The sequence below is a fragment of the Heptranchias perlo genome, chromosome 25 (assembly GCF_035084215.1).
Source record: "Heptranchias perlo isolate sHepPer1 chromosome 25, sHepPer1.hap1, whole genome shotgun sequence".
Classification (NCBI taxonomy): Eukaryota; Metazoa; Chordata; class Chondrichthyes; order Hexanchiformes; family Hexanchidae; genus Heptranchias; species Heptranchias perlo.
In genome coordinates, this window is record NC_090349.1 from 45,971,908 (window position 1) to 45,989,866 (window position 17,959).

General features: G+C 47.0%; 1 protein-coding gene across 1 annotated transcript in view; it reads right to left on the minus strand.

Moving 5' to 3' along the window:
• The window catches only part of abcb9 (ATP-binding cassette, sub-family B (MDR/TAP), member 9), a 50,101-nt gene that overhangs the window by 24,952 nt on the left and 7,190 nt on the right, over window positions 1–17,959 (minus strand). The window contains exons 2-4 of the mRNA XM_068006339.1: window positions 7,709–8,421; window positions 3,362–3,476; window positions 2,242–2,372 (exon numbers count right to left, since the gene is read on the minus strand). Coding sequence (XP_067862440.1) covers window positions 2,242–2,372; window positions 3,362–3,476; window positions 7,709–8,333 — 871 coding nt within the window. The 5' untranslated portion in view covers window positions 8,334–8,421. The remainder of the gene's footprint in view (window positions 1–2,241; window positions 2,373–3,361; window positions 3,477–7,708; window positions 8,422–17,959) is intronic.

Below are 17,959 nucleotides of genomic sequence, written 5' to 3' on the forward strand. Positions count from 1 at the left end.
TGAATTACTGTATAAAGGACACTGCCACAGACAGACTTAACATGTTAGCTATACGAGGGTGGGTGGGGGTGGAATTTGTCTTGGGTGATAGTGAGTCGACAGCTCGTTTATACTCCGCCCAATTTTCTATCCCATGTTCAGTGGAGTGTATAATGGGTGGCCGATTCACTATTGCCCAAGATGGATTTCACTCCCAATGTGCTGGACTTAGGGACAGTTCTCTATTCTATCAGTTATTATTAGATTACTTAACGTATTCTGGTAACTTTTGTTTATTTTAGTCAAAATGCCAGGTGGTGATTTAACGTGAAAATTAGATTGTTTTTACAAATAACAGCTGGACAGTATGGGACTTAAAACATTAGTCACAGAGCACCAGCCACCGTCCTTCACATCTCACAGCACCGTTTCAGAGGAGAGCAGGGGAGTTCTCCCCGATGTCCTGGGCCAATATCCATCCCTCAAACAACATCATTAAAACAGAATATCTGGTCATTATCACATTGCTGTTTATGGGATCTTGCTGTGTGAAAATTGGCTGCTGTATTTCCTACATTACAACAGTGACTACATTTCAAAAGTAGTTCATTGGCTGTAAAGCACTTTGGGACATCCCGAGATTGTGAAAGACGCTGTGTAAATGCAAATCTTTCGTTCATCTTTCAAGAAGGCGGTACGCACCAAACCACTGGCGGTATATGCAGCCAATCGTGGGCAGAATGCACCAAACAGTGGGCGGTTTGCGCCAAATTTCCGGTTTGTGCAGTGAGGCTTCTCACCTGACGCAAAATTACCGTCAGAATCGTTTCAGTTTGTTTCTCCCAGCCAAACATCTCACTTGGGAATGTACAGCAATCTGTTCTGAGGTCTGGCAAAGGCTGCAATGTCAATCTGCTGTAGTGCAGCGTGTTACACACCAGAACATGGAGCACCCACTCATCCCGAAAAATAGGGTTAGAAAACTGGCAAATCGTGTCTGCCCTCCCATTTAAAAAAAAATCCTTCTCAAAGATCCAACATCCTGTTGTTATTTTCAGCGTTGTTGAACTCAACGCTGAAATTCAGGTCTCTCCATCATACACCATCCATCCGTAAGATTGCGTACATGAAACCAACTTGCTCACGGGCCTTGCTGCTGTAAACTTGGCATGAAAGTTGCAGAATGAGGCTGCAGAATCATTCCAAGATCATTGCACCGTCTCCACCAAATAAACCCCCAAACAAAAAAAGGACTTGCATTTATATAACACCTTTTACAACCTCAGGACGTCCCAAAGCGCTTTACAGCCAATGATGTACTTTTGAAGTGTAGCCACTGTTGTAAAGTAGGGAAACACGGCAGAAAATTTGCACACAGCAAGGTCTCACAAACAACAATGAAATAAATGACCAGATCATCTGTTTTTAGGTGTTGGTTAAGGGATAAATATTGGCCATGACACTGGGGGAATCTCTCCATCTCTTCTTCAAATAGTGCCATAGGATCGATTATGTCCACCTGAGAGGGCAGACAAGGCCTCGGTTTAATGAAAGACGGCACCTCCGACAGTGCAGCACTCCCTCTGTTCTGAGCTGAAGTGCCAGCCTGGATTTTGTGCTTAAGTCTCTGGAGTTGGGCTTGAACCCATGACCTTCTGACTCAGAAACAAGAGTGCTACCAACGAGCCAAGGTCAGCATTAAAGGAGGCGATCAGCAATGCAGCCACATTGTGTTGGCTCCAGTAACAGCTGGAAACGACAATACCCCACCTTGAGTAAAAGACACACTGTTAGTATTGCAAAGATCTGAGCCAAGTAAGTGGAGGGCCGAGAAATGGGAGGTTAATTTCAATTTGGATAAACACAAGTCAACACACATTAGAACCAACAGCATGAAACCTATTTAAGATGAAGGAATATCCATCAGCAAAGATGGAAAAGGACTAGGGCTGATTGTTGACCACTGACTGATCGATCCAGACAATGTAAGTGAAACAAGCCATCCTTAGACTGGGCATTGGCAAGGCCACGTTTGGGTGCACTTTTGGGAATCTGTCTTCAAAGTGGTAGTCACAGTGAAGGTGGCCCAGCGGAAAGTTGTGGGGATATATCTGGGACTTGAGATGAAAAACGCTTGGTCCAGATTTTAAAATGCTGAGGTTGAACGAAAGATGTAAAGTTACTGAAGGTCACTTGCACAGAGGTGCAATTTACTCCCACACAGACACCAACTTTAATTTAGTTTCCATCAGATCCACTAACCTGTGTGATTGCAGTCAAAGAAACCAATTTCCTGTCGGAGGAGAGATTTGAACAGCAGCCCCCGGATTCTGATATTTAGCCTGGCAAACGAAAGTGTGAAGAGGCCTCCGCGAACACCAGCTGACCCAGCACTGTACACAAGATAGGGTCACATCAGCTCAGCAAATTACAATGCTCATTGAGTTATCTTTCCTTACAACATACGGTTTGGGACATTACAAAGATGTAATGAAGGGTTACTTGTGACAGCGTAAATACCTCTCATGAATCATACAAATTATCAGCATCTAAAAATTGTCAGCTGAGCTCAGTGGCTGGCACTCTCGCCCCTCTGAGTCAGAAGATCATGGGTTCAAGTCCCACTCCAGAGACTGGAGCACATAATCTAGGCTGACACTTTAGTGCAGTACTGAGGGAGTGCTGCACTGTCGGAGGTGCCGTCTTTCGGGTGAGACTTTAAACTGCTTGTTTAAGTGCTCAAAAAAGATCCCATGGGACTATTCGAAGGAGAGCAGCGATGTTCTCCCGGTGTCCTGAGGACATCATTTCTCCCTCAACCAGCAGCATCAAAGCCAGATAACCTGGTCATTATCTCATTACTGTTTGTGCAAATTGGTTGCTGTGTTTTCTTACAAAACAACAGTGACTACAGGGTAAAAATTGGTTCTGGCCTGAACCATGAGGCCCAAGGCCGGTCTGAAATTGGGCCTTATTTACATTATTTGGGCGATCAGCCAGCAATGGTCACTTCTCCACAGTTTAGGCCCCCAAAGGTTCCTGAGCAGAACAGGCCTGGCTCCTGCTCCACTCATTGCAATCCAATTCTGCAATGGAGCCTAAATCTGGCAGTAGGCCCCAGCTGAGAGAGGAGACAGGGCCTCGGTTTAACGTCTCATCCAAAAGACAGCACCTCTGACTGTGCAGCACTCTCTCAGTACTGCACTGGGAGTGTCAGTCTGGATTTTGTGCTTAAGTCTCTGGAGTGGGGCTCAAACCCATGACCTTCATGACTCAGAGGTGAGAGTGCCCCCCACTGAGCCACGGCTGACACCATAATGTTTTACTAATTGATTGTGATTATGAACAGCAAGTTTTGATGAACAATCTGTCAAGTGCGTACCTTACAATGGCAAGCAGTGCCATGTTAAAAATCACTCCCGAGAAAGTCCTCAGGTTTTTCTGGATCACCATCACATCAATTACTTTGCCCACAAAAAATGGAATAAAGGTTTCTCCTGTGTGCATATAAATAAATACAGCAGATGAAAGCTGTTCAAGTCGAAATCTGACTTCCCAGTCTAACTGTTCCTGTATTATACCGTTAGGCTGGGATTCTCGAACTCTGTGCATTCCTGGCAGGGCACTTTCTGTGTCTGTTTCTGGACTCCACTCCTGATCCTTGGGGTACAGCGTGCCCAATGACCTCAGGGCTTTAGGTAGAACTGATCTGCAGCAAATAGTTAGGGTTAAGTACCCAACTTGTACAGGCACCCAGCGAATGAGGAGCTTTCTGCAAAAGGCCATGAGGAATAAGTTGTGGGACCCATTAGCATTTGTGAACTCCGGGAGTCCTCCAGACTCGACTATTCCAATGCTCTCCTGGCCGGCCTCCCATCTTCCACCCTCCATAAACTTGAGCTCATCCAAATCTCTGCTGCCCGTACCCTAACTCGTACCGAGTCCCGTTCACCCATCACCCACTGTGCTCGCTGACCTACATTGACTCCCGGTCCGGCAACGACTCGATTTTAAAATTCTCATCCTTGTTTTCAAATCCCTCCATGGGCCTCTCTGTAACCTCCTCCAGCCCAACAACCCTCCGAGATCTCTGCGCTCCTCCAATTCTTGCCTCTTGTGTATCCCCGCTTTTAAATCGCTCCGCCATTGGCGGCCGTGCCTTCAGCTGCCTGGGCCCTAAGCTCTGGAATTCCCTCCCTAAACCTCTCTGCCTCTCTACCCCTTTCTCTCCTCCTTCGAGGCATTCCTTAAAACCTACCCCTTTGATCAAGCTTTTGGTCACCTGTCCTAATATCTCCTTAAGTGGCTCGGTGTCATATTTTGTTTGATAATCGCTCCTGTGAAGCGCCTTGGGACGTTTTACTACGTTAAAGGCGCTATATAAATGCAAGTTGCTGTTGTTGCTTTCCACACCCTCACAACCCGAAAAAGTTTCTCCTCCTGTCAGTCCTGAATCTCTTACATTTAATCTTATATCCATGTCCCCTCATTCTAGACCTCCTCAATCACTGCACACGGTCTGTTTCTCTCTACTCTGTCCCATCTTGTGCAGAGTGGAATGTCCTACCATGATCCCTGGATAATGTCAAACTTTTGTGACTCTAATGAGGCCTGTGATGAAGGCCTCAAAAAACTGTACGTACATTTTCTCTCACGGAGCTGAAAGTTGAGCAGCGAGTGTGCTCGCTCGGTGGTCCCATGTTCCAGAGGGTGACCACTGCCCCAAGCTCATCGGGGAATCGGCCCCCTACAGTTTACTACCACTTCCCAGCTGCCCACTGTAATCTCGTCTTTCCCCTTCCCCCTCCCCCACTCCCGCTATATTAGTTTAAATTCTCCCCCTCAGCTCTAAATAACCTCCCTGCGAGAATATTGACTCTCTCCCCACCCTGTTTGGGTGTAGCCCATCGTATCTGTACAGCTCATTCCTGACCCAGAACTGGTCCCAGTGCCCCAGGAATCTGAACCCTTCCCCCCCCCCCACCCCCCCCTGTCTCTAGCCACGGATTTAATTTCCTAATCCGTCTGCTGCAATAGTTTGTGGCGCTGACAATAATCGTTAGATTACCATCTTTGAGGTCCTGCTTCTTAATCTCCTTCCTAACTCCTTTCATTTATGACCTGGGGCTCGATGTTAGCAGGGCTGCGGGTTCGCGGCGGGGGGGCTATTGGGCGCGTGGGTAACGCACCTGGTGAAATTAGTCTGAACCCCGCGCAATCGCAGCCTAATTGGATCCACTTACCTGTTGTTCCGGGTTCCCCGCTGCTGATCTGCGCGGCGGGCGGGCTGCGCATGCGCAGTAAGCTCTGTCAGCTGGAGGAGCTCTATTTTAAGGGGCAGTCCTCCACTGACAGATGCTGCAACAAATAGAAAAAATTACCGCATGGAGCAGCCCAGGGGGAAGGCTGCTCCCAGTTTAATGATGCCTCACTCCAGGTATCATTAGATGGGGTGAGGAGGAGGGGGAGGACAGAGATCTTCCCCCCGGCGGGTGGGAGGAAGCGGCCTGCCTCTGCCACCAGGAAGGCCTGGCTCGAGGTGGCAGAGGAGGTCACCAGCACCACCAACGTATCGCCCACCTGCATACAGTGCAGGAGGCGCTCCAATGACCTAAGTAGGTCAGCCAAAGTGAGTACACTTACTCATTCCCCTACACTCCGTCTGCCACATCACCGCCCCCACCCCACATCTCCTGCACTGCCAACACTACTCTATCACATCACTCCTCACACCCACTCAAAGCTCATCCTCATCTTACCTGCACTTACTCACCTCGCCAGTACTCATCCCACCACTACCACTCAACCCAATCCTCATACAATCTCATGGCTCTATCTCATACTCACCCTCTCATGCATCTCTTTCACGGTCAGCCTCACTCAACCTGCCACTACCTGTGCTGCAGCTACAGGGCATGCATCACATATGTGCAGTAGGCAGCGTAAGGCAAACGTGTCGTGAGCATGAAGGGGATGCACAAGGGTGTTTGAGGGTTTGTCATGGTTTTTACTTATATTGAATTTCTGACCAACTCACATTACATATTATATTGGTACCACTACTGCCACGTCTTTGCGAATCTTGTCTGGTTTGTGCAATAATGCCCTTTCCTGAGGATCACAATGAAGACCCACAACTGATGACACCCATTGTGTCACTGCAGAGTGGTGTAGGTGTATTTGCAGGGCTCTTTTGTGGAGACGTCGGCGATGTCCCCGGTGGCACCCTGGAAGGATGCGGAGGAGAAGTTGTTGAGGGCAGTGGTGACTTTGACAGCAACAGGTAAGAAGATGGTGCTCGGGCCAACCGGGAGCAGCTCGGCATGAAGGAGGCTGCAGATGTTGACAACTACATGTCGAGTGACTCTGAGCCTCTGTGTGCACTGCTGCTCAGAGAGGCTGAGCCTCGGTCTGTGGACCCTGTGGCGAGGGTAGTGCCCTCTGCGATGCATCTCTCTCTGCGGTTGCCCTCCCTCCTGCTGTGCAGGTGGATGTGTCACAGCACTGTGTTGTGGAGCTCCACGTGTCAGAGGTGGACGGCGTGGATGGCGAGGCTGGTGATGCTGTTCGCCCTCCGAGGAGGTCATGACTGCAGCTATGGCGGCCCCCATCCGGAAGATGTACATCTGAGGGGGTCCGCAAGGTAGGCACATGTCTCTGGACCCCGGGGTAAGTGTGCAAGTTGGTGAATTTTATTGTCAGGAGGAGGGTGGTGGAGGCCAAACTTTGTCCCAAGTGACAGAGTGGCCTCCTGCAATGAGTGAGGGTCTCCCCCCCGACCTGTCAAATGGACCTTTGCAGCTGCCACAGGCTGACAGCTGCAACACGTCCAATTCAACTGGGAGTGTTTCCCTCAGTATGGGAAACAGTCCCAGTTATTTCTAAAATCCCACCCCTCCTCACATATTCACTTAATCAGGTCAATTAATGACCTGAAATACCTAAGTAAATACTTTTAAGTGGCACCCCGCTGGCTTTAAATGCCTGCAGGATTCCCACCTGCGGGGGCTGCGCGCGCACGCTGGCGTGTCTGTGGGGAACCCAGAAGTGGGCGGGTTGGAGCCGGGCTCTCGACCCGCTCCGGGATTCCCCAATTTTCGGAGCCCCCCCCGCCAGGAACGCACCCGATAGCGGGTGCTAAAATGAAGCCCCTGGTCTCTATTCTACCCTACACTGTTACTTACCAACATGAAAAGCGATTTCCAACTGATCACCTTCCTTCAGACTGTTACCAGTTCCTTGCTCCTCCCAGTTTTAGTGTCATCACATCAATGACAACTGAGGCTCCCAATCATCTACAAAGAATGACTTGGAAATTACAACACAGAAACAGGCCGTTCAGCCCCACTAGTCCCTGTTGGTCTTTATCCTCCACGTGAGCAGTATCCTAATTCCATGTGCCATGTTCCCATATTTCTTTATCCTCCTTTCCTTCAACCACCTATCTAGCCTTTTCTTAAATGTTGACACGGTCTCTGCTTCACTCACTAACTCAGGGAGTGCTTTCCACACCTTAGGAACCTGCTGTGTGAAAAGATTTCTCCTGCTGTCCATCCTGAATGTCTTACATTTAATCTTATATCTGTGTCCCTCATTCTAGACCTCCTCAACCACTGGAAACAGTCTGTTTCTCTGTACTCTGTCACATCTCGTGCAGAGTTGATTGTCCTACCATTAAAAGAGATATTTGGATGATGTCAAACTGTTTTTTAGAAACGGCGTTACATACCGATAACAGCGACCAAAAGGAAGAAAAAAGCGACTGCCAGCAAGCCTGCATCTGGTTTCGATAAAACCAAGAGCTTCCCTATTGTAGCTCCAGAGCTCACGTCATTCTTGGCATCCTCCATTTCTTGACTGTTGTCACTCAGCAGATGCTTCTTCTCTTCATCACTTCCTACTTCGGAATTAATTGACAATTCTGGTATCGCTTTTACAGACGAAAGCAGATGCCAAAGTAAGCACACTGCAGGTGAAGATATGCAGGTCCATGCAAACAAGCACCAAAACCAAAAGTCCTTTGAAAAGTTCTCCATCTCGGAGTAAAGCAGCATTTTTACTGTTGCGTAGATGACCATTACCAAGCAGGCGACACTAACGCAGGATTTTGATGCCTTCACTCTCACAGGCCCATAGGTTGTGTTGAGGCAAACTCCAATCATAGCCCCAAACAACAAACAGAACCTCAGGACAACCATTGCCCAGACATCCAAAAAGGAACAAAAAATATCAAAGTTGATGGTGTCAGATATGAACCGATCCCATTCAGTGCCATGAACATAAAACACTGTCGTCGCCGAAATATCCAGGGACATACAGACCAGGGTACACGTCACAACCTTCCAGGCTCTCATCTTGTATTTCTTGCGTTACAGAATGTTTGTAGCTGGAATCATCACAGGGTGTAGATATCGTCCTGTGGGACTCCCCACCACTGCAATGCTGAAAAATTAAGACATATCTAAAATCTGGAATAGCACTTTATTGCCTGTGTTTAGCAATCGTAGTATCTTAGTGTGTTACAGCACAGCAGGGCATTCGGCCCATCATGCCCATGGCAGCTCTTTGAAAGACCTATCCAACTAGTCCCACTTCCCTGCTCTTTCTCCATGGCCCTGCAAATTTTTTCCCTTCAAGTATTTAACCAATTCCCTTTTGAAAGTCACTATTGAATCTGTTTCCACCACTCTTTCAGGCATCGCATTCCAAATCATTAAAGTTCTCTGCGTCAAAAAATGTTTTCTTATGTTGCCTCTGGCTCTTTTGCCGATTACCTTAAATCTGTGTCCTCTGGTTACCAACCCTCCTGCCACTGGAAACAGTTTCTCCTTATTTACTCTGTCAAAACTGTTCATGATTTTGAACACCTGTATCAAATCTCCCCTGATCCTTCTCTGTTCTAAGGAGAACAACCCCAGCTTCTCCAGTCTCTCCACATAACTGAAGTCCCTCATCCCTAGTAAATCTCCTCTGCATCCTCTCTCATGCCTTCACATCCTTCCTAAAGTGTGGTGCCCTGAATTGGACACAATACTCTAGCTGTGGCCTAACCAGTGTTTTATAAAGGTTTAGCGTAACTCCCTTGCTTTTGTACTCCATGCCTCTATTGATAAAGCCCAGGATCCTATATGCTTTTGAACTGCCTTTTCAACTTGTCCTGCCAGCTTCAAAGATTTGTGTACATACACCCCCAGATCTCTCTGTTCCTGCATCCCCTTTAAAATTGTACCATTTAGTTTATATTCCTTCGCCTCATCCTTCCTACCAAAATGCCTCACTTCACACTTCTCTGCATTAAATTTCATCTGACATGTGTCTGCCCATTTCACCAGTCTGTCTCTGTCCTCCTGAAGTCTGTTACTATCCTCCATGTTGTTTACTACATTCCCAAGTTTCGTGCCATCTGCAAACATTGAAATTATACCCGAATCCAAGTCGTTAATATACATCAAAAAAAGCAGTGGTCCTAACACCAACCCCTAGGGTACACCACTGTATACTTCCCTCCAGTCTGAAGAACAACCGTTCACCACTACTCTCAGCTTTCTGTCCTTTAGCCAATTTTGTATCCACGCTGCCACTGTCCCTATAATCCCATTGGCTTCAATTTTGCTAACAAGTCTATTATATGGTACTTTATCAAACGCCTTTTGAAAGTGAATTTACACAACATCAACCGCACTCCCCTCATCGAGCCTCTCCGTTACTTCATCAAAGAACTCAATCAAGTTAGTCAAACACAATTTTCCTTTAACAAATCCGTCCTGACTTTCATTTATTAGCCCAGACTTTTCCAGGTGCCAATTAATTTTGTCCAGGATTATTGTGTCTAAAAGTTTCCCCACCACTGACGTTAGGCTGACTGGCCTGTAATGGCCGGGTTTATCCCTCTCCCCTTTTTTGAACAGGGGTGTAACATTTGCAATCCTCCAGTCCTCTGGCACTGCCCCCATACCTAAGGAGGATTGGAAAATTGTGGCCAGAGCCTCCACAATCTGCACCCTTACTTCCCTCAGTAACCTGGGATGTATGCCATCCGGACTGGGGGACTTTTCTACTTTGAGTACAGCCAAACTTTTAAGTACCTCCTCTTTATCTATTTTTATCCTATCCAATATTGCTACTACCCCCCCCCCTTTACTGCTACAATGACAGCATCCTCTCTCTAGTGAAGACCAATATGAAGTATTCATTTAGTACCTCAGCCATGCCCTCTGCCTCCACAAGAACATCCCATTTTTTGTCCCAAATCAGCTCCACCCTTCCTTTGACTACCCTTTTAGTATTTATATGTTAGCTGTTAATCTATTCTCATATTCTCTCTTTGTCCCTCTTATTCCCTTTTTTAGATCTCCTCTGTACTTTCTGTATTTAGTTTGGTTCTCTACTGAATTATGAACCTTACACTTGTCATAAACCTCCTTTTTCTGTTTCATTTTAGTCTCTATATCTTTAGTCATCCAGGGAGCTCTAGCTTTGGATGTCTTTCCTTTCCCCCTTGTGTGAATGTGTCTGCTCTGTACCCAAACTACCTCCTCCTTGAAAGCCTCCCATTGTTTAATAACTGTTTTGCCCACCAATTTTTGATTCCAATCCACCAGGGCAGGATCTCTATTTAACTGAAATTAGCCCTCCTCCAGTTAAGTATTTTTACACTTGATTGTTCCTTGTCCTTTTCCGTAACTATTCTAAACCTAATGATATTATGATCACTGTTCCCCAAATGCTCCCCCACTGAAACATGCTCCACCTGCCCCTCTTCATTCCCCAGAACTAGATCCAGCACTGCCTCCTTCCTCATTGGGCTGGAAACACACTGATCAAGAAAGTTCTCTTGAACACATTCCAGGAATTCCTCCCCCTCTTTGCCCTTTACACTGTTGCTATCCCAGTCTATTTTGGGATAATTGAAGTTGCCCAATATCACTACTCCGTAGTTCTTGAATCTTTCTGTAATTTACTGGCAAATTTGCTCCTTTATCTCCTTCCCACTATTTAGTGGCCTATAGTATACGCCCAGTAGCATAATAGCTCCTCTGTTGTTCCTTAATTCTAACCAAGTAGATTCTGCTTTTGGCCCTTCAACTACTTTATCCCTTTCCAGTGTTATAATAGTATCTTTGATCCATATTGCCACCTCCCCACCCCTCCTATCTTGCCTGAATATCTTGTAGCCAGGGATATTAAGTACCCAAATCCTCCCCTACTTTGAGTCACGTCTCGGTTATTGCCACTATATCATAGTCCCATGTGGTGACTTTTGCTTGTAGCTCACCAACCTTATTTACCAAGCTTCGTGCATTTACGCACACGCACTCCAAACTCATCTTAGACTGCCTCGCATTTGCCCCCTATTTGATCCTTCCATTTCTGAACTATTCTTTACTCAAGTGCTATTTGTCTCTCCCTGTCCACTGTGCACCTTATTTCTCCTCTCTCATGTTTCATCCTGGTGCCCATCCCCCAGTCAAATTAGTTTAAACCCGCTCCACAAAACTAGTTAACCTCCCCGCGAGGGCATTGGTCCCAGCTCTGTTGAGGTGCAACCTATCCGTCGTGAATAGATCCTTCCTGCCCCAGAACCGGTCCCATGCCCCAGGAATCTGAAGCCCTCCCTCCTACACCATTTCTCCAACTATGCATTAATCTGTCTTATCCTACTATTCCTATACTCATTAGCATGTGGCACTGGGAATAATCCAGAGATCACTACCTTTTGAGGTCCCGCTTTTTAACTTTCTCCCTCGCTCCTGATGCTCTTCCTGCAGGACGTGAATCCTTTTCCTTCCTAAGTCATTGGTTTCCACATGGACCATGACTCCTGGCTGTTCCCCTTTCCCCCCCACCCCCCCAAAATGTTCTGCATCCTCTCAGTGACGTCCTTTACCCTGGCACCAGGGAGGCAACACACCATGCAGGACTCACGTCGACAGTTGCAGGAACGCCTGTCTGTCCCTCTGACTATTGAATCCCCTATAACCACTGCATTTCTTGTGCAGCCGAGCCTCCCAGGGTGCGGTGGATTTGCTCCTGACTGCACTCCCCCGAGGTGTCAACACCCTCACTGGGATTCAACACTCAATACTGGTTAGTGAGTGCCACACTCCCAGGGGACTCCTGCACTGCCTGCCTGTTCCTCCTAATCTGTCCGATGGTCACCCACTCCCTCTCCGCATGAACTCTCTGTAGCTGCGGGGTGACCACCTCCTGAAACGTTCTATCCACGAAACTCTCAGCTTCCTGTATGCACTGTAGTGACGCCAGCCGCTCCTCAATCTCAGAAACTCTGAGCTCGAGCTCGAGCAGTTGGCGGCACTTCCTGCACATGTGGTTTTCCAGGACACACAAGGTGTTCTGGAGTTCCCACATGAGACAGGATGTGCATGTGACGGGCCCCAGCTGACCTGCCATGTTAGTTACAGTTATTTAAACTGCTTGTTTAGCTTTAAGGCTATTTAACTGTTTAGCTAACACTAAATCACTAACCACTAAAATAAAACAGTAATCACAAAAAACACTAATCACTAACCAATAAACTAAATACTTACACTAACTTAACACTAACCACCAACACTTAACCAATAAGACCATAAGAGATAGGAGCAGGAGTAGGCCATTCGGCCCCTCGAGCCTGCTCCGTCATTCAATGAGATCATGGCTGATATGATTTTTAACTCAACTCCACTTTCCCGCCTTTTCCCCATATCCTTTGACTCCCTTCCTGATCAAAAATTTGTCCAACTCAGCCTTGAATGTATTCAATGAGTCAGCCTCCACAGCTTTTTGGGGTAAAGAATTCCAAAGATTCACGACCCTCTGGGAGAAGAAATTCCTCCTCATTTCCGTCTTAAACGGGCGACCCCTTACTCTGAGACTATGCCCCCTAGTTTTAGATTCCCCCATGAGGGGTAACATCCTCTCAGCATCTACCCTATCGAGTCCCCTCAGAATGTTTCAATAAGATCTCCTCTCATTATTCTAAACTCCAATGAGTACAGACCCAACCTGTTCAATCTTTCCTCATAAGACAACCCTTCTATACCTGGAATCAACCGAGTGAACCTTCTCTGAACTGCCTCCAATGCAAGTACGTCCTTCCTTAAATCAGGGCACCAGAACTGTACGCAGTACTCCAGGTGTGGTCTCACCAGCACTCTGTACAGTTGTAGCATGACTTCCCTGCTTTTATATTCCATCCCCCTAGAAATAAAGGCCAATATTCCGTTTGCCTTCCGGATTACCTGCTGCACCTGTATGTTGACTTTTTGTGTTTCATGTACGAGGACACCCAGATCCCTCTGTATCGCAGCATTTTGTAGTATTTCTCCATTCAAATAATATTTTGCTTTTTTATTTTTCCTCCCAAAGTGGATGACTTCACATTTTCCCACATTATATTCCATCTGCCAAATTTTTGCCCATTCGCTTAACCTGTCAATATCCTTTTGCAGACACTGTGTCCTCATTACAACTTGCTTTTCCACCTATCTTTGTATCAGCAGCAAATTTGGCCACAAGACACTCTGTTCCTTCATCCAAGTCATTGATATATATTGTAAATAGTTGAGGCCCCTGCACTGAGCCCTGCGGCACCCCATTAGTTACAGATTGCCATTTTGAAAATGACCCTTTTATCCCGACTCTTTGTTTTCTGTTAGTTAGCCAATCCTCTATCCATGCCAGTATATTACCCCCAACACCATGAGCTCTTGGCTTGTGCAGTAATCTTTTATGTGGCACCTTATCGAATGCCTTTTGGAAATGCAAATATACTGCATCCATTGGTTCCCCTTTATCCACCCTGCCCGTTACTTCCTCAAAGAACTCTAATAAATTTGTCAGACACGATTCCCCTTCATAAAACCACGTTGACTTTCCTTGATTGTATTATGAGTCTCCAAATGTCCTGCTACTACTTCCTTAATAATGGATTCTAGCATTTTCCCAATGACAGATGTTAGGCTAACTGGTCTATAGTTACCTGCTTTCTGTCTCACTCCCTTCTTGAATAGGGGTGTTACGTTTGCGGTTTCCAATCCGCTGGGACCTTTCCAGAATCTAGTGAATTCTGGAAGATTACAACCAATGCATCCACTATCTCTAGCAACTTCCTTTAAGACCCTCGGATGCAAGCCATCAGGTCCGGGGGACTTGTCAGCCTTTAGACCCATTAGTTTACCAAGTACTTTTTCTCTAGTGATAGTGATTGTTTTTAGTTCCTCCCTCTCCTTTGCCCCTTGATTTTCTACTATTATTGGTATATTATTAGTGTCTTCTACTGTGAAGACAGATACAAAATATCTGTTCAATTCCTCTGCAATTTCCCTGTTTTCCATTATTATTTCCCCAGTCTCATCCTCTAAGGGACCAATGTTTACTTTAGCTACCCTCTTCCTTTTTATACACTTGTAGAAGCTTTTACTGTCAGTTTTTTATAAACTAAATACTAACACTACAACACTTAACCAATAAACTAAATAATTAACCAAAAGCAAAATACTGCGGATGCTGGAAATCTGAAATAAAAACAGAAAATGCTGGAAATACTCAGCAAATGAGGCAGCATCTGTGGAGAGAGAAAGAATTAACATTTCAGATCAAAGATCTTTCATCAGAACTGGCAGTTCTGATGAAAGGTCTTTGACCTGAAACGTTAACTCTGTTTCTTTCCCCACAGATGCTGCCTGATTTGCTGAGTTTCTCCAATATATTATAAACTAAATACTTACACTACTTACTTCTGCTGCTCCTTTACACTGGGCCGATCGGGGCGGGGGGGGGATTTCTGTGCTTTCTCTGGGTTTATTACCACAGAATCATACACAGGCCACAAGTTACCCAGTCTAATCCCACTCTCCCGCTCACTCCCCGTACCCTTTAATATCCCACCCAGTCTAATCCCACTCTCCCGCTCACTCCCCGTACCCTTTAATATCCCACCCAGTCTAATCCCACTCTCCCCCTCACTCCCCGCACCCTTTAATATCCCACCCAGTCTAATCCCACTCTCCCCCTCACTCCCCGTACCCTTTAATATCCCACCCAGTCTAATCCCACTCTCCCCCTCACTCCCCGTACCCTTTAATATCCCACCCAGTCTAATCCCACTCTCCCCTCACTCCCCGTACCCTTTAATATCCCACCCAGTCTAATCCCACTCTCCCCCTCACTCCCCGCACCCTTTAATATCCCACCCAGTCTAATCCCACTCTCCCCCTCACTCCCCGTACCCTTTAATATCCCACCCAGTCTAATCCCACTCTCCCGCTCACTCCCCATACCCTTTAATATCCCACCCAGTCTAATCTCACTCTCCCCCTCGCTCCCCGCACCCTTTAATATCCCACCCAGTCTAATCCCACTCTCCCCCTCACTCCCCGTATCCTTTAATATCCCACCCAGTCTAATCCCACTCTCCCCCCTCACTCCCCGTACCCTTTAATATCCCACCCAGTCTAATCCCACTCTCCCCCTCACTCCCCGTACCCTTTAATATCCCACCCAGTCTAATCCCACTCTCCCCCTCACTCCCCGTATCCTTTAATATCCCACCCAGTCTCATCCCACTCTCCCCCTCACTCCCCGTACCCTTTAATATCCCACCCAGTCTCATCCCACTCTCCCCCTCACTCCCCGTACCCTTTAATATCCCACCCAGTCTAATCCCACTCTCCCCCTCGCTCCCCGTACCCTTTAATATCCCACCCAGTCTAATCCCACTCTCCCCCTCACTCCCCGTACCCTTTAATATCCCACCCAGTCTAATCCCACTCTCCCCCTCACTCCCCGTACCCTTTAATATCCCACCCAGTCTAATCCCACTCTCCCCTCACTCCCCGTACCCTTTAATATCCCACCCAGTCTAATCCCACTCTCCTGCTCACTCCCCGTACCCTTTAATATCCCACCCAGTCTAATCCCACTCTCCTGCTCACTCCCCGTACCCTTTAATATCCCACCCAGTTTAATCCCACTCTCCCCCCTCCCTGTACCCTTTAATATCCCACCAAGTCTAATCCCACTCTCCTGCTCACTCCCCATTCCCTTTAATATCCCACCCAGTCTAATTCCACTCTCCTGCTCACTCCCCGTACCCTTTAATATCCCACCCAGTCTAATCCCACTCTCCTGCTCACTCCCCGTACCCTTTAATATCCCACCCAGTCTATTCCCACTCTCCCCCTCACTCCCCGTACCCTTTAATATCCCACCCAGTCTAATCCCACTCTCCTGCTCACTCCCCGTACCCTTTAATATCCCACCCAGTCTAATCCCACTCTCCTGCTCACTCCCCGTACCCTTTAATCTCCCACCCAGTCTAATCCCACTCTCCCCCTCACTCCCCGTACCCTTTAATCTCCCACCCAGGATAATCCCACTTTCCTCCTCACTCCCCGTACCCTTTAATGAATGCTCCTTTCGGCTCCACAAAAATTCTTTCTAAAATACAACTCAAAAACTTACCTTTTCCTGCACAGCTCCCAGCAGCCCCTTCGGGGATGATCAGGCCACTCCACACCAGGTAACTTTGACTAATGTACATGGCCCATGCTTTGCTCACCTGTACATTAAAATTGCAATCAGCGTTGGACCACAATTTGCATATTTAAACAGCCCCCGCCTGTTTTGGGTGCCCATTCAAAGGCCTGCCTGAAAATTGAATTAGCCAGTTCCCCATTTGTCAGACGAGAAACAGGCAGCAGGCAGTTGAAAATCTCCCCCAGTCTGGTTCCATCAACCCCTGTCCCAATCCTTCATGATTTTAAACGCCTCTATCATGTTGCCCTGTGATCCCATCTGTTCAAATTTGCAGGCCTTGCCTCATATTAGTATTTCCTCACACCAGGCAGTGAATCCTCTCTCTTGCCTCAATATCCTTCCTATAGTGTGGCGCCCAAAGCTGTGGTCCTACTGAGGTTTCATACAGATTCACCGTTACATCTCAACTTCTATATTCTAAACCTCTTGCCACAGAACCCAGTATTCCATTCGCTTTTTATGGCCTTTTCCACTTGAGGTGTTGCTTTTAATATGGTGAATCTGAATCCCCAAATCCCTCTGCTCATCCACCTCACCCTGCTTTCCCCTATTCAGAGCATAATTATTTTATTTTTTTTGCCAAAATGTATCACCTCACATTTACTGACATTGAATCCCATCGGCCACTTTTTTGCCCATTCCACCATCTTGTCAATCTCCCCTCGCAGCTTTCATTGGTCCTCAGAATTAGTTACTGTGCCTCCTATTTTAGTATCGTCTGCAAATTCTTTTACCACTCCCTCTAACCCTATATCCAAATCATTGATGTGCTCAGTGAACAGAAGTGATTCCAGAACTGAACCCTATGGGACATCACTGCCCACTGCCAACCACTGAGAAACTGCCCTTTATTCTAACCAGTTTTTAATCCAATTTTCTACCGCCCCCAATCCCATACCCCTTAATCTTCTCCAATAGTCTCCTGTATGGGACCTTGTCAAAGGCTCCCTAAAAGTCCATGTGAATCACACCCATCCACCGTGTCGATCACCTCCTCAAAGTACATGATCAGGTATGCTAAACACGATCTTCCTTTCTGAAATCCATGTTGGCTGCTTCGAATGGATTTTCTCTTCATCTGGATATTTAGTCCTTTCCAAAGATTATCAATACAAAGATGTTAAACTAACTCAGGGTTATGTCTGTCTCCCACACTTCCCTCCGGATTCCTGGATGTATCTGGTCAGATCCCAGCACTTTGTTCTCCTTTAGCTTAACATCATCTGATCACCACGAGCAGCTCGGTGGGAGATTATGGGGACCTGCAGGTCCGGCTCACTGAGTTTGCTGCTCGTTTCCTCTCCCTCACCCAGTCTACCTGCTTCCTCCGGTGCTGCCATTATCCCTTTAGGCAGCGGTAGATTTGGCCATTCCTCCTGTCTCTGTGCTAAAGCTATCGAAAACTAACCCCCTCGCTCTGCTCTCTTCCCCCATAGCCCCT